At 29.1% G+C, this 15944-nt stretch overlaps 1 protein-coding gene across 10 annotated transcripts in view; it reads right to left on the bottom strand.

The window, feature by feature from the left end:
* LOC122273931 (leucine-rich repeat transmembrane protein FLRT2-like) overlaps positions 1 to 15944 on the bottom strand; it is a 50173-nt gene that overhangs the window by 30857 nt on the left and 3372 nt on the right. For 3 of the 10 annotated variants that reach the window (XM_087154085.1, XM_087154086.1, XM_087154087.1), the window contains exons 3-6: positions 13938 to 14048; positions 9321 to 9447; positions 9206 to 9234; positions 2142 to 5517 (exon numbers count right to left, since the gene is read on the bottom strand). In XM_087154085.1, coding sequence (XP_087010211.1) covers positions 3934 to 5517; positions 9206 to 9234; positions 9321 to 9429 — 1722 coding nt within the window. In that variant the 5' untranslated portion in view covers positions 9430 to 9447; positions 13938 to 14048 and the 3' untranslated portion in view covers positions 2142 to 3933. Of the gene's footprint in view, positions 1 to 2141; positions 5518 to 9205; positions 9235 to 9320; positions 9448 to 13937; positions 14049 to 14128; positions 14292 to 15944 lie in introns of those variants that run through there. The other 7 variants (XM_087154081.1, XM_087154082.1, XM_087154083.1 and 4 more) reach the window with 4 other exon arrangements.

The following is a 15944-nucleotide window of genomic DNA, read 5'->3' as shown; positions in this document are numbered from 1 at the left end:
AGTAACTCGCAATAGGAATGGAGTTTTCTCGTTTGCATGAAAAAACTTTCCAAATGCGCCAGCACCTTTGCGTTTTGTTTTCGACCATGCATTCTTTGATAAAAATTGTTTGTCTGGGTGTGTACGATCACTTCCTAAAATTTTCCCCATCTTTTTAGAATCACCCTGTACATACATGTTACGATAAAAAAGTGAAGTTCGGTAAATTTTACGTTTTAACCGGCAAAAGTTTTAAGCATGCTTTAATGTAATTCCATTTCAACCTTAGCGGTAAAACTTAGTAGTTACCAAGCTACTTCGGTAAATCGTAGGTTTTACCGGTTAATTCTAAAACTTAAAGGACTTCGAGCTTTTACATGAACATATATATTTAAAATTAGGTTGAAATTTTACTTGTTTAAACCTGCTGATGCATTATTTTATTTATTTCGCTTTAGAATTACCTGTCCCAGAGGGCACTTCACAACTTATTTTTCGTGTCCCCTTAGAGAATTTTGGCGTATTTGATGCGTTCTAGAGCGTAAACGGAATCACTAAAGATATATTTAGCTTAAAGCATTGAGAATTGACTTGAAAGCACCAGTTAAAAATCGAACGCCAGTCAGAAAGTAGTAGAAATTGTCACTGCAAGATTCCAAGTGAAGAGAAAGGGTATTGAGATAATCAAGAATGTCGGACACGTAATCTCGATACTAATTAAATTAACAGGATTCTAGCCTCTCATTCACGAAAGCGGGCTTATAAAAACGTACTAAAAAATATGTTTATTTATGTAACAACGTAGTTATTGTCAGATTTGAAAATTGAAATTTCGGATATCATACCCTACTGTGCAATAATCAGGCAATATTTCTCCGTATTTCTTATTAATAACATTTATAATAATTTTTTCCACAGTAAAAATTAATAATAATTTATTCTGATAAATTTTCAAATGACATAACTGAAATATAATTCGTTATTTTACATAACAAATAGGTGATATTTTTGAATCCACATAAAAGTATTCAAGCAAAGCAATTTTTTTAAAAAATTCAGTTTTGTATGAAATAATAAATATTTTTTAATCATTTTATACTTATACAGAGAAAAAATTATTAAGCACAAATATGTCATTTATTCAATTTTATTTCATTTGGAACAATGGTCTGATAAAATCTCACATTTTAGAACATATAAATTAAAAAGAAAATGATAACTTATGAAAGCAGAAGAATTTTTCACTACAGAATAGTTGACATTGAATTAAATGAAGTCCCAAGAATATGGTTCAAACCTAAGGAATACTCAGATAATAAATAATGTTACAAATAATTTTAATGTTTACAAAAATTCTTAATAGGATAATAATACAATGTTTCATTCCCTTTAAAAAGTAGGGCAATAAACTTTTGGCCTAGAGCATCTCTACTTCAAATCTTGTTAGAGTGCGCACCACATAGCTCATGAAAAGGCGATATTCCTTTCATTTATGGCCTTACAGTAACTCAAACAGTAATTGCAATTTTGTTACATCTAACAATTATTGAAAATATGCATTAACTTGTAATGTTGCAAATAAAATTTTAATTATATATTAGGTTACATCAAATTTTTTTTTCTTTGAATTTCAAAATTTCTACCTGATAAAGAGTTGTAGGTCTTTTGGAAATGGCCCAAAATTTCATTTTTTTAACAGCATAATCATAAAACTAAAAGAAAAAAAAAATTCATGAAAAACATTTAAGTCCATAGAAAACTTAAATTTTCCATACATATTTTCAATTTTCAGCTCAATCTTTGAGTTAGTTATTATGTAGATGTAGTTAGTTTTTATGTAGGTAAAAAATATTGTGTATATTTTGATATGTTTGGTTTGGATGTATCATGTACATATTGCATTTTATACATAATTTTTTTACTATTATTTCATAATCTAAACTATTTTTTAATTAGTTATTTTATATTCTAACTTTCATATTTTAAAATTTTAAAACACAGGAAACTTTAAAACTTGTTTTGTATTCATTGCTTTAAATTTTTTTTTTTTTTAACTTACATTTTTCAACCCAAAAAATAAAAGCTAACTTAATATTTATATATTTTTTTGCCAAATATGTGGCCACATAAACAGCTTGTTATTGACTTGAAATTAAGAAATGTTTTTATTGATTGATAAATAAAAATAAATAAGCATCCTCAAATAAGTGTCCACAAAACAGATAAGAGGCTCATAACCATAGAGATTAATAGAAAATCTTTCTCATTTTGTCTCAAAAAATAGTTATAATTCTATCACATCTGCAAATAAATTTTAACTCAATTCAGCCTAATCAGGCAATCTGCCTCAAAATAGATTATGTTGATACTTATGCATGTACAGGGGTGATTGTGAGCCCAAGTCAAAATTCCGGAAAATTTCTTGAGTTAAAAAAAAAAAAAAAGAAGTTTAAATCGAATAATTAGAAAAAAGTTGAAACAAGGTTTTTTTCCTTTTTCTCAACATTTCTTAGCTTATTTAAAATTTTACACATACCTATGAAAGACCTGGAGAAGTAATTGAAATTTACAAATATGTCTTTCTTTCTTGAGTTTGTGATTATAATAACTATTTACTGATAAAAAATGAATATTAATCTTGAATATAAGCTTATAAAGTATCTGGCTCTTCCTTACAAACAAATAAAATAAACTGCGTTTTTTTTTAAGTTCCACCTTTGAAAATTTGATTTCCGGAAATTTTTGTTGACAATGATTTTTTGAAATGTCTGAACTTTTGATCTCCAGAAACTTCTGGATCACAGTTAGCGAAAAATCCGGATTTTTCCCGGAGCACAATCAGCCCTGCATATAGAAAAAAAAAAAACAATAATGTTAATGAATATTTTTCTCCCAACAAAATGTATTAGACATTAAAAAAAATAAATATCCGTCTTGGAAGAGTTAAATTATAATTATCCACCATCGAAATCAAAACACTTGTTACATACATAGTCGATTAAATCCACTTTCAAATAATAATAATAAATAAAAAAATGCAATAGTTTAGATTAAGGTATGGCATTTGACATTCTATTTCTTTACGGCTATAGTGACAGGAACAGAATGGTACTGTGATTTTGCTGCATCGAACAGAGAACAAAATATGCAATCACAATATGAGCAACTATGCAGCAAATAAACCTTTACCTGATATTACGCACCACATAGATAAAACATAGCTGACAACATGGATAGGAAAAAATCCAGTAGATTTTACGAAATAATATAAATTTTATGATAAGTGTTCCATAATATACTAAATATTTTACACATAGGGAATTTTACGGATTTTTATAGTCATCCAAATAGAAAAAATTGCAATATTTTCCAGTTATGATTGACATTAAACATACTTGAAATGCAATGTATTATGTATACTCATAGTTTACAATATTAAAAGGTATTTAATTCATCAAAGACAGATAAAAGTTTTTTTAAAAAATTAATTTGTAAAGAAAGTTCTGAATAAAAATAAACTGAACATTTTATAACAAAGAAAGTTTTGAACCGATTTCTATAAATGAGATTCACTTCATTATGTATTAGTAATACTTATTTAAATATTCAAGCAAGTAAGCAATAATCTGTCTAAAAATTCTCTTTTAATAGGAATTTTCTTAAGGAAGCTAACTCAATTTAAGGGATTTTTCTAAAATGCACAAAAATGAGGATAATCTTAAATAAACCTGTAGACCAGGAGAAACTGGAAAAACCTAGTACTCTACTGGAAAATCCAATAGAGTTTGCAGCTGTGGATAAAATCATTTGGTCTGTTTGGAACACTTGTATTGTAATAAACATTTTCGGATAAATCCATTCTCATGGTACTTTTCTTCTTCTTGCTAAATTTGTTATTTCGAAACAATGTTAGTAAAAATTACCAACGGAATGAAAAAATTTATAAAAACTCATTCAAAGATTTTTAACATCAGTTGTCTCAATCTTTTTTGAATAAGGTTTCAGCGATCTTCTTCCGCCGAGGCTTTTTCGAACTTTACCGACAGAAGATAGTTTTTCAAGTTTATTATTGCACATTGAAGAATATTGAGAGGCATCCGTCAAACATTCATCATTTTCATCAAAACAGATATCTTCAAAAAAGCCATCCACTAACATTCCATCAACATTCTCATTCAAATGCTTATCCCTCACTGGTCCTGGGATGTTAGCTGATTTGTGATCAGAAGACGAGCTGCTCCTTTCTGTTTCAAATTTATTTTCTAGTAACACATTTGCGTTTTTATCATCACTGACAGAATCATCCTCAGCCTGCATTACTTCAGTAAACATTTCTTCAGCCTTTTTTAAAGCTGTATCTGAAATATTAACCTTCTTACCAGATGCAGTCTGAAACATATTAAAAAGAGTCGTATTTTTTTTCTTATCTGCAAACTCCTCGATTAAAATTTTTTCTTTTCCCGCCATGTCTTCATTCAAAAGATTAATGGCCTTTAATAAAGATTCAGGTTTAGGTTCAAGTTTATTCCTTGCAGGGCTATTTATTAATCCAGGTACTACATCACTTGTTGAAATTCCACACTCATTACCAGGATTTTGAGAACACCTATCACAATTTTGACTCAATGGTAAATCATTTCTCTTTGGCAACAAGTCTATGGGAGGAACAGAGTTTTCTATAACATTATTTAATAATGAATCAAAATCTTGGTTAGAAAAATTACCAAAGGTTGAGCTAAAACTAGATTCACCCTGAGCTATGGAGAGTTCATCATTGGAGGTCACGCCTTTCTTCAGTAATATATCCATATAACTATCTACACTGCATTTGGATATTTTTCTGTGAAGTTTCCATTCAGTCTCATGGCATTTACAATGTATTTCCGAACAAAAACAATCCAGCCTGGGAACCTTTTGTTTGGGCATTATGCTATTCATATCCATAGTTTTCCGACACGGTATCAGGTCTGAAAGAATCTTACATGATAATTCTTGGCTATCTGCTGGGACAAGATTGTCATCGAGATAATTTTGATAAGACCCCACCCGTTTTGGTAACTTCTTTGAAGTTAAGCAAGAGTTTTTAATCGAAGTACTTTCACGTGAATCCAGTAAAAAATTATATGAAGGGCTACTGATGTCTATTGGTTTACAACATAGAAATCTTATTTCTTGCTTTAACATACAACCAGAAAAAAGAACACAATAGAAAAGAGCACCAATATTGCAGATGCCATACTTTACAAGAAGAAACTCAAACAAGTCATAAAATATATGCCACTGAATGTTAACATCACATTTTACATAAATACTGCCATCTTCAATATGGTATTTTATATTATTGGAATTGTTTTTAAGAAATATTAACAAGTTATTTCTCCTTCTTAGTGCATGTTTTTCACTTATAGAAAGGTTTAAAGATAGCAAATCCTTTTCTTCCTGGTTGAGAAAAATAATTTCTAAACTTTTTTTATCCTTTGAGGTATCAATCTTCTTTTTATCAATAATAGAGCATGAATTCTTCACCTTTTTTGAAAACTAAAATAAAATGAACAAACATTAGTTTTCATAAATATACAAATGTATATTGATTATAACAAATCATGAATTAAATAAAAAAGTAACTTGAGAAAAAATAATCTAAGAAAACATATATGTTACACACCCAAATTTAAACTTCATCAAAAGAATATTAAAATATTCTGAGAATTTTACATATATTAAAATACTAGTATATCCTTCTAGGCAGTTAGAGTAGTCGGCCGTTAGGCAAATATTGATAATGATAGGAATACCTTACTTTAAATGTTTTTCATTAATTATAAAAAATTATGAACTACTTTTATTTTATGAATGAATCAATTGCCATTTACTTATCTATTTAAACAACATTTACTATAAGATATGTTGTTGAAATAATTGCAAGGAAAAAAAATCATAGCTTTTTATTAGAAGTTAATTCTGCATAAAAAAAATGAATAAATTATCTAGTCATTTTTAAAGCACATTAACCAGATAATGTATTACAGAAACCAGATATGATATTACATTTTATTATTACCAATTTTTATGTTTCTTCTTTTTAATTTTTTTAAAAAAAACAGCAAACATTTGAGCTATATAAATAGTTTATTTTATAATGCTTTTTTCAATTGAACTTTTTAATAAAGTAGTTTGAATATTTTTATGTTAATAAATGCACAATAAAATATATATTATAAAAATGCAAAGTTTAAAAAATGCAATCAATGCAAAAACTGAAAATAATTAACTGCCTGATGATGGTGTTAAAATATTTCTAGATAAGAAAATAAAAACTGGTTGAAAATATAGTAAGTGAATACAGGGGAAAAAAATATTGCAAATGTTATTCCAATAAATTCAATTATTTAATTATATTACTTTTTTCATATCTTTGCTTTGAAATTGTGTATATAATTCAAAAATAATTTAAAAACCAGTTATTGTACTGGAATTTTTAGTACTATAAAATTTTCACAAACAGAAAAAATTTAATGATACCCTAAGCATTTTTTGTTTATAATTATTTAGGCATCATACAAGTACAATACAAACTGTTTTACACAATCTTATACTAAAGCACAAAAAAAGTGACTCAAAAGAACTACTTTCAACTTTAAGTAACCAACAATAATCAATGAAAAATCATTTTTAATGGTATGATTTTGTAAGGCGATATAGCTTATGACTATAATAATTTATACACATAATTCAGTCTGTTAAAAAAAATGCAGACTTTTGTAATTGTAAATAAATTACTTGCCTCTTCACAGAAATTCGTACGAAAAAGTTTCAATTGAAATTCTTTTAGTCTTAGAGTATCAGGTTCTTAAACTTTTTTCCTATTCAAACTATAGGTGGAACTTGAAATCTTGGAAATTTGTAAAGTACAGAAAATACAGATTTTCGGGTACAGCTAAACCCAGATCTATTGTTCCCACATATTTCATTTTTCTGCATATATTATATTGTTTTAATAGTCCAGTCATAAATGCTAGTCTTATAATGTTAATAACTCTCGTTTAAATCATTTTTAAAACTAGCAGATTTCCACATCTATTGTTCATATAGTTTACGAACATTAAAGAAAAACATTGAAGTTAAATCGTTTTGAGACAAAAAACAGTAGCTCCTGATGCTAATGATGAAGAAATTGAGGATTTGTTACAATTTAGGGGAAAAAACCCCAAACATTGGGTTTGATGCTTATGTATCAGTTGATGGGAATGTTGAAATTTGTGTTTTATATTCAAGAAAAGGTTGCATTGGCTGAGAAGGTGCAAAGTGATACTGATCCATCAGGCCAACTTAATAAAAACTAGCACACACAATTGCGGAAAGTCTCTTCAAGTCTTTGAAATATTGAGGAACTTTCGGTATTCCCATGAACTTACAGAAAAATGAACAGCAATCAATTAGAAATGTCAGATATTTATTGTTTCTGCTAAAAAGAAAAGAGTTTGTTCAATCCTTCAAAATTTCGAAATATTTTAAAAATAAATAAATGTATTTACTCATCCTTTTGCACTATAAATATTTTAACACTAAGTACATAATTTTTCCAATTAAACTTTTTTATACTTGAAGTAAAGTTATTAATTTCTGAGACCCCATTATTTTGTTTATTACTCTTCATACATTTTAAAGTCATTATTTGACAGCGACCCGCAGCAACTGTCGTTCTCTCGTATTTATCGTTCATAATAAATGGTACCTTGAGAAACAATCGGACCAGATTATACTGCTATAGGTTTTTAACGTAAATAAAGATCAAAACGTGCCTCAATCAATAAAAAATAAATAAACAAGAAATAATCAAAATCAGTTTTCATACAATATCATTTTGTTATCGGTTAAATGACTAAAGAATCTTAAAAATTTAAAATAAACACTGATACAATTTATATTAAAGAAAGCAGAAGATAAATTGCATTTTCTCTTTTTATGAATAAATATAAATGAAGAAAGACTCTTTTTTTTTTATTTGATGCGAAAAATACGAGGTGCAAATATTGAAAAACAAACATTAAATTGAAAAAGTAAATTATACCGTTTTAATAATAATAAAAAAAATAATAACCTACTGCCAGTTCCGCATGTAAAAAGTCGTATCTCAACATGCAGTCTTCTCCGCATATCGAAACCCAATTTTTTAATGTTATTAGATAGGGAAATAGTGTATAGAGGAGAAACATCCTGACAATTTTGCTAGTTTACAAAACTGTCAGTGGGTCAAACAAGAAACAAAACTAAAGCAGATTATTTGATGCAAACATTTCTAATATGAACTAAAACAAAGCAATATTCAATGAGTGGTAAAATATCGATTTTTATAGGAATTTCTTTTCTTCTGAAACTTTCTTACATTTAAAAAAATTTTATACATGTACAAAAACCATGAGAATTTTTGATTAAACTAGTAGACCAGCAGACCCATATAATATACACAAACGCCGTTTGCTGTAAATTTTTTACCATCACGGAAAATTTTTCAATACAACTAATTCATTTGCCTTTTCAAAGAAAATTTGTCTTCTTTATATTCCCAAGAAGAAAAAAAAAGGATACATTTTTACACTTTTTTTTACCCATGCCAAAGATACTTTTATTAAAACTTTGATAACATTCTGTGAATAAATGCTTCCTACATACACTTTTTTCTTCTCACTCAAATTTCAAGTATTTATTCAATTACTTAAAGAGTGCTTTTTGCACAAAATCTGTTTGGATTTTTATTTTCAGTTTTCTTTTTTTCAAAACTCATCCCTGTTGTATGCATTAATATAGAATCAAATAAAAATTTTTTTACAAATATTTACAAACCAGTTTCGTCAAAACCAGGTTGCGACCAAAGAGTTGAAACTAGTCACAAGAGTTAATCAATGCCTGCAGAAATTATTTTAATTGAAATTTTGTGCTTGCAGAAAGTTATTCACTTTATTTAAGTCTGTAGACCAGGAGACACTAATAAAATTCAGTAGAGTTAACAGTTATGACTGTATATTTAATACTTTTTCCGCTAGACATTTTTAAGCTGACAATATGTACCTCTAAATGGATGATGTTTCATTGCGAAAACCGATTTTCAGTTTTTCTGTGCAATGATTTAGCTAGATAAAAAAGGAAAAAGTATAGGTATGAAAAAATAATGTATATGTTGTATACATTATAAGCTGAATCTATAATGAAATAAATATGAACTTACAACATGTTCCAATAAGTTTTGAAATTCTCCTGGAACAAAAAATAAAATAAAATCATGCTTTGAAAGAAATTTATAGAATAAAAAATACTGCAAAACATAAAAAATGGTTCCTTACTTTTCTCTTTTAGAATAGCACAATATTTGACAGGTTTTTTTGGAACTGAGTTATAAATCTTCCATTTTGGAATAACTGGTAAAATAGTTAGTGCACAGGTATTTTCCATTTGTGCGCCAGTATTTGTCTAAAAATGAAAGAAAAAAAAACATATATCAGTACTTAAATAATACAGGAAATTCATAAAAAAAATATGAAATTAATATTTTACAGATATTTAGTTTACTATTCGGCATAGATACTATAAAATTAAATTCCCATTTTGAGCATATATATCTATATCAATATACAGTCAATTCGCTATAACTCGAAGTACGATAACTCGAATATTACTATAACTCGATTTTTTTATGAGGTCCCGACCCTTTTATGTTCAATTTCATGTTAATTATTCTCGATTACTCGAATTTTACTCCCTTTAACTCGATTTTTTTGGATCTTTTAAAGCAAGAAAAAAAAACCAGGAGCTGATATCTTACCCCTTCCTTTGCAAAACACACACAATGTCTTTCGCATTCTTCATGGAGAAGCAAAAGCTGTCCCTCTTGAAGTATGTGAACAGTGATTAAATGAAACGTTACCAAATTTACTTCAAGGATACAGTTAAAATGATGTTTTCAATATTGATGAAATGGGTTTATTTTTTAAATGTCTTAAAAATAAGACTATGATGTTTAAGGATGAAAACTGCTCAGGGGGTAAAATAAGCAAGGAACGTTTGACTGTCCTAGTTGAGGGAAATGCGTCTGGGACAGAGAAATTGCCCTTACTTGTTATCGGAAAATACCGAAATCCCCGATGTTTCAAGAATGTAAAAAAGTATCCTTTGGATTACAAGTCTAACAAAAAGTTTTGGATGACATCAGTTTTATTTGAAGACTATGTAAGAAAATTGGATCGGAAATTCTTCGCTAAAAAAAGAAAAGTGATACTCTTTATGGATCAATGCACAGCGCACAGTGATCTACCTAATTTGAAAGCAGTAAACTTGCAGTTTCTCCCGCCAAACACAACAGCAAAGTTGCAGCCGATGGACCAGGGTATCATAAAGTGCTTCAAACAGTCTTATCGTAAATGGCTTGCCAGAAAAATGATCTTAAATATTGTAAGCATTTAGAAGATTTGTAATTAATAAGCATTAATTAAATAATCCGACAATATTTTGAAAGTCCAAAACCGAAACTAACGGTAAGTCGAACTTCCGATATGTCGAAGTTTTTCGTCAGTCCTATCAGATTCGAGTTATCGCGAATTCACTGTATATTAATAAAAATTAAAATCTTAACTTAAAATTAATTATAAATGTAGAAACTGTAGACTTCAGTCTCACAGAAAATTACTTTTTCTTAGTTAATTCACTAGACGCCAAAGTTCCCAATGTCTAAACATTAACTATGTATTTTTACATATCGCTACTAACTACTTTTTATATCATTACTTTCAAATATGTTTGAGGGCAGTTGTAATTTTTTTTTATAAGACTTGCTTTTGAATTTTCACTTTTGCTAAAGTTGGGGAATAAAAACAAAGTTTAGTTACGCTGACTTTAAAGCATTGGTTCTCAACGGGGGCGATACCGCCTCCCTGGGGGCGCTGGGAGTATGCTGAGGGGCGGTGAATTTGTTTTGGGCGATAGGGGGGCGTTGGATATGTTTTGGGCTGTAGGGGGGAGATGAGCATGTTTTGTCATTCAAATTTAATTTTAAAACTTACAAATAAAGTTATTAAATTAAGATTTATTTAATAAATAAAATTAATCTAAAATTAATATTAAAGAGAAAAAAAAGATTAAATTAATATAAAAAATCAAGATTATCCGATACATTATTTGTACCAGCAATAAAACGAACTTCTACGACACCTATTCTCTAATCCGAACCAACACAGTTCAGCGCATGAGTCAGTAGTTTTTGCCTCTGACTCATACAAGTCATTTAGTGGAAATTGAAGTGCATGCACTTTCAGTATGAATTTTTGATTTGACCCGTGTTTCTTATAATGATTTTCGTTAGCTTCCTTATGATTTTTTCTCCAGTTTCGATTGGATCTCATAGTTTACTTGGCCAGGTACGTGCGCGAATTAGTTCTTTACCATAAATTATTTATTAATTTTGAGAAATAATTGATTTTCTTTCATCGCTTGTATTTTGCTGCCGCCAACAATGTCGGTTAACAAAAAGAAGTGTCATCAATACAGTGCCACATATTTGTTTGAAGTTGGGATTCGTTCAATCACTGCTGAACTCTCTATTACCCATGTGTTTACTTTGTAATAAAGTTTTATCTAATGAGGTAATGAAATCTTACCGTTAGTAGGAGCATTTACAAAAAACTCATCCTGACAAACAAATTAAAGGTTTGTCATTTTTCACGAACATCTTTTCTCACGTTTCTGAAGGCACCTTTGGTCTCAGGGTTACTAGCAACATCATCACAAAAATACGACGATTGTTTGATAGCTTCTTATAATATATAAAAATTTATTGCTAAATCTGGGAAAGCTCATATCATCGGAACAGAGTTGATACTGACGGTTGTCAAGGAAGCTTTAGAAGCAATTTTATACCATCCAGCCGCACCCACTGTAATAAAAAAATATCCCATAAGCAACGATGCAGTGCGGTGACGAAATGATGAGATGGCTGAAGGCGTTGAAATTTCTTTATGCAAACTTCTGATATCCAACGAATTTTCCTTCAAGTTGATGAATCAACCTTGCCAGGTAATGTAGGCTTTACAGTAGGCATAGGTCCAGTTTGTAAAGGTAGGAAAAATTATTCAAGAGATGCTTTTGGCAAGAAGCTTGATTATAGATATCAAAGGTAAATCTATTTTTAACACTCTCAAAAATTATTTTAAAGAGAAAAACATTCCTCTTGCGAATAAAATGTCTATTGCCACTGATAGGCTCCTGCAATGGTGGGTCGACATTGCCTTTTTGGAAAGGGAGGTACCTGATATTTTAGCTGTTCACTGCGTGATTCACAGATAGCATTTAGGAGGAAAAATCTCAGCGACCGTTTGCATCAATCATTGCAATATGCATGCTTGCTGTGAACAAAATTTACAGTAATGCTTTCCACGATTCAGACAGCTGAGTAAGAAAAACAATGAAGAATTCAATCGCTTGCTACTATACACCGAGATTCGCTGGCTTTCAAAAGCTTCTGTCTCAATAGGTATTGGAATCTTTTTGACTCTTTGCTTGAGTTCCTCGGAAACTGAGATGTATCTCTGTGAGACAGATTGCTAGAATTTAAGAAAGACTTTGGCAGATTTATATGAAAAATTTATATGAAAGATTTAAAGACAGAAAGATTTATATGAAAAATTCAAGGGTGATAATTTACATCTTCAAGACAACGAGCTCAACTTGATCCTTACAAAATCAGTTATTTCTGTCTTCTTAAAAGACTAATTTTGTGGAAGCAGAATTTTTGTTGGAATGAGTTCAGCCAAGCAGGCGAAATTCGTTCTGATGATGCACAAGAATATTGTCAACACCTTGACTTTTTGGACATGGACTTTTCTGACCGTTTTAAAGATGTTTTGTTCCCTAGAAATGCCTCAATGGGTTTATGGGTTCTGAAGCCTTTTGCGAATATTGCCTTCCCTTCCTCCTAACTAGTCGAAAAAAGATTCAGTGCTGTTAAAGATCTCGTCACAAAAAGGAGAAATCGACTCGAAATTGTGCAACGATGGGATCTGCGTCTTCATCTCACTAAAAGTATTGAACCGACCTTTAAGAAATTAGTTCTGAACCATTAAGTACAATCATCCTACCAACATAGTTACTTGAATGTTTTGTTGATACTACTTTTTATATTTTGGGTGTTTTTTTAATTATCTAATTAAGAATAATTTATTTTTTTAAGCATAGGTTTCTTTGTTGTATTTTTCTTTCATTCAACCTATTTATTTTGATCATAACAAATAGACTGTGTTTACCTGCAGTGAGAAAATTATCGAGTTAATGTACACATTACATTTTTTTAAAAAACCTAACAAATTTAAAGCTTAAAAAATTGCTTAAAGATGTTACTTCCTATAATTCAGCTCACCTCCCTCCGTCCCCATACTCTAAATAACTGGATTTTCATGAAGGGGGCGTTGAAATGCTTTTTGTTCCTTAAGGGGGCAGCAACGTAAAAAAGGTTGAGAATCTATGCTCTAAAGTATATAGATATAAATATGTATTTAAATATTGTTATAAAAATTGTATTCGTAGTTTAATTTTTTTATAAATGTCTATCCCCCACTACTGGGGAAGTAAAAATCTTTTTTTCCCCTATTTTAATGTAGAAAACATGTAATTTTTGATACATGGTAATTCAAATGCTTTTTCTTCTCTCTATTCAAGTTTGAGATATCGAGGTTTTCCTGCATTTCCAGAGCTTTAGAATATTAAACTAATAAAAAGCTCTTTAAGAATAGTGTTTAAAAACACTATTCTTAAAGAGCATAAATCAACAGAAAAAAAAAAGAAATATCCCAAGAAACTGAAGCAGGAAGATATACCTGATAAAATAATAACTTCATTTGCTTAAAATATTATAAAGACAGTAATAATATACAAATTTAAAGTGCTGAAAAATAGTACTAATTATAGAGACTCACCAGACGTGAAAGAGGAAAACGAAAGAGATTAAAAAGAGAAAATGAAAAGTTTCCAATGAAAAAAGAAAGGTGAAAAACAAAACTAGACGATATCTGACAGTGAAACAGAACCTGAAAAATAAATAAAGGTATAAAAATAAAACTGCACTGGAAGGCAGAGACAAATCAAGAAAAACTGCATTTCCACATACTATGGAGAGGTGATAAGTAACTCATGTTAACAATGAAATCGGCATTCATATAACAAGATTCCAAGATATCAACATGAGCTAATGTGATGTAATGGGGGAAAGGAATTTTGACATTATCAAAATTGAAGGAATGCCCAAGATTAATCACACTCCAGAGTTTTCCCTAAGAATAAAAAAAAGTAATTTGGAATTTTGAAAGGGATCTAACTTAACACCGAAAAAATTTATCAAATTGTGTAATATTATGTAATAACTGAATTTTTAAGTCCCCCCTTTAAAACATGAGAATAGATTGTGGCAAAACAAGAGAATAGATTGCAGTTTATAAAAAATAATTAAAGGCAAGCTAAAAGACATTCCCTGAGCATGAATTTTTTTTCAAAAAAAAAAGTTAACTAAAAAAAATGATTGATTGATAAACAACTTGAAAGCTTTTTCTATAATTCAAACTGAAAATTATGAAAAGAATAAATATTTAAAGGTGAATTTTTTCTTCTTTTTTTAAAAAAGGCATTTAGTTGAAAAAATAATTTTAAAGTTTAAAAAATTCATTATTAACCAGTTGTGAATAATCTAAACAAAGTAAATATTTGTAACAGTAATCAGAATCAAACCTATAAATACAGATAATTTTACTAGTGTGTAATTATCATTTGAAGAATGTTTAAAGTTATTTAGTTATTTTTGAATGGCATATGAGTAAAAATGCAGTGTTTTTAATGGATGACAGCTTATTTTTACAAAAAGGGAGCATTTATCAGGATTAAAGGACAAGAAATGAAGGCCACCCTTCAAACTACACTTTGATAGAACACTGCACACTCATGATGTGACGGACATATCTATCATGTTAATTACGTTACAATTTGACTTGTTTGCTAAGTGTGATGTAACCAAAGTCACACTGGCAAGGTATGTGGTAAAGGAAGTATTATAAATAATAATACCATGATAAATAATTCTAAAAGAATCATATATAAATAACACAATCCGATAGAATGATTTCTAAATTGCTGGTATTAAAGTTAGAAAAAACTATTAACTTCCTTTCTTCATTTTTGTCCAATTACATTTTGCAGGGTAAAAAATGGCATCATTTCTAAACGCTTCAAGCATGATCTTTCAAATTGTGCCAAAAGTTTTGCCATGCAAAATCTTTCAAAATATTTGCCGGAAAAAGAAAAATATATATTTTTTTTTTTTAGAGTTAGTATATAGTATAGAAATGTTTTTATCATTATAGAAATATAGAATAGAAATGTTTTTATTGATTCGACACAAACACTTAAAAAGTGCAAAATAACAGAGAAAAAATTATATATTATTTATTCATTTGGTTATAATTAAACTGAAAGAATTTATACAAATAGAAAACTTAATTATAATTTTTTTTTTCAAACGAACTTTTTTTTAGAATGTTTAGTTTAAGTCCGTCTACCCTAGCTGAAATTAACTTAAACGCAATATATATATTTAAATTTCATTTTCTTAAAAAAAAACAAGAACCATAGCATTTAGCTATCAGATATTTCATTTCTTACAATAGGGGTGCACAACCTGCGGCCCGCGGGCCAAATGCGGCCCTTCGACTACTGAAGTGCGGCCCGCGAGAGTTTCTAAACACAATAAAAAAATTTTTAAAAAATGGCAATTTTTAATCGCACTTTAAAGTCATCACGTTTTGACACAATCAATTTTAACAGATTCTTTAGTAAACGTACGTTTTACGCGCTTTCTTGAAGCCGAATTTATAGTAAATATAAATGATTTTTTTTTTAAACAGTTATTTCCGCTTTTCTACGTGATTCTGAAAATT

The sequence above is a fragment of the Parasteatoda tepidariorum genome, chromosome 10 (genome assembly GCF_982258835.1).
Source record: "Parasteatoda tepidariorum strain Cologne lab strain chromosome 10, Ptep-v5.0, whole genome shotgun sequence".
In the NCBI taxonomy this organism is placed as follows: domain Eukaryota; kingdom Metazoa; phylum Arthropoda; class Arachnida; order Araneae; family Theridiidae; genus Parasteatoda; species Parasteatoda tepidariorum.
This window is presented reverse-complemented; position numbering and strand designations above follow the sequence as displayed.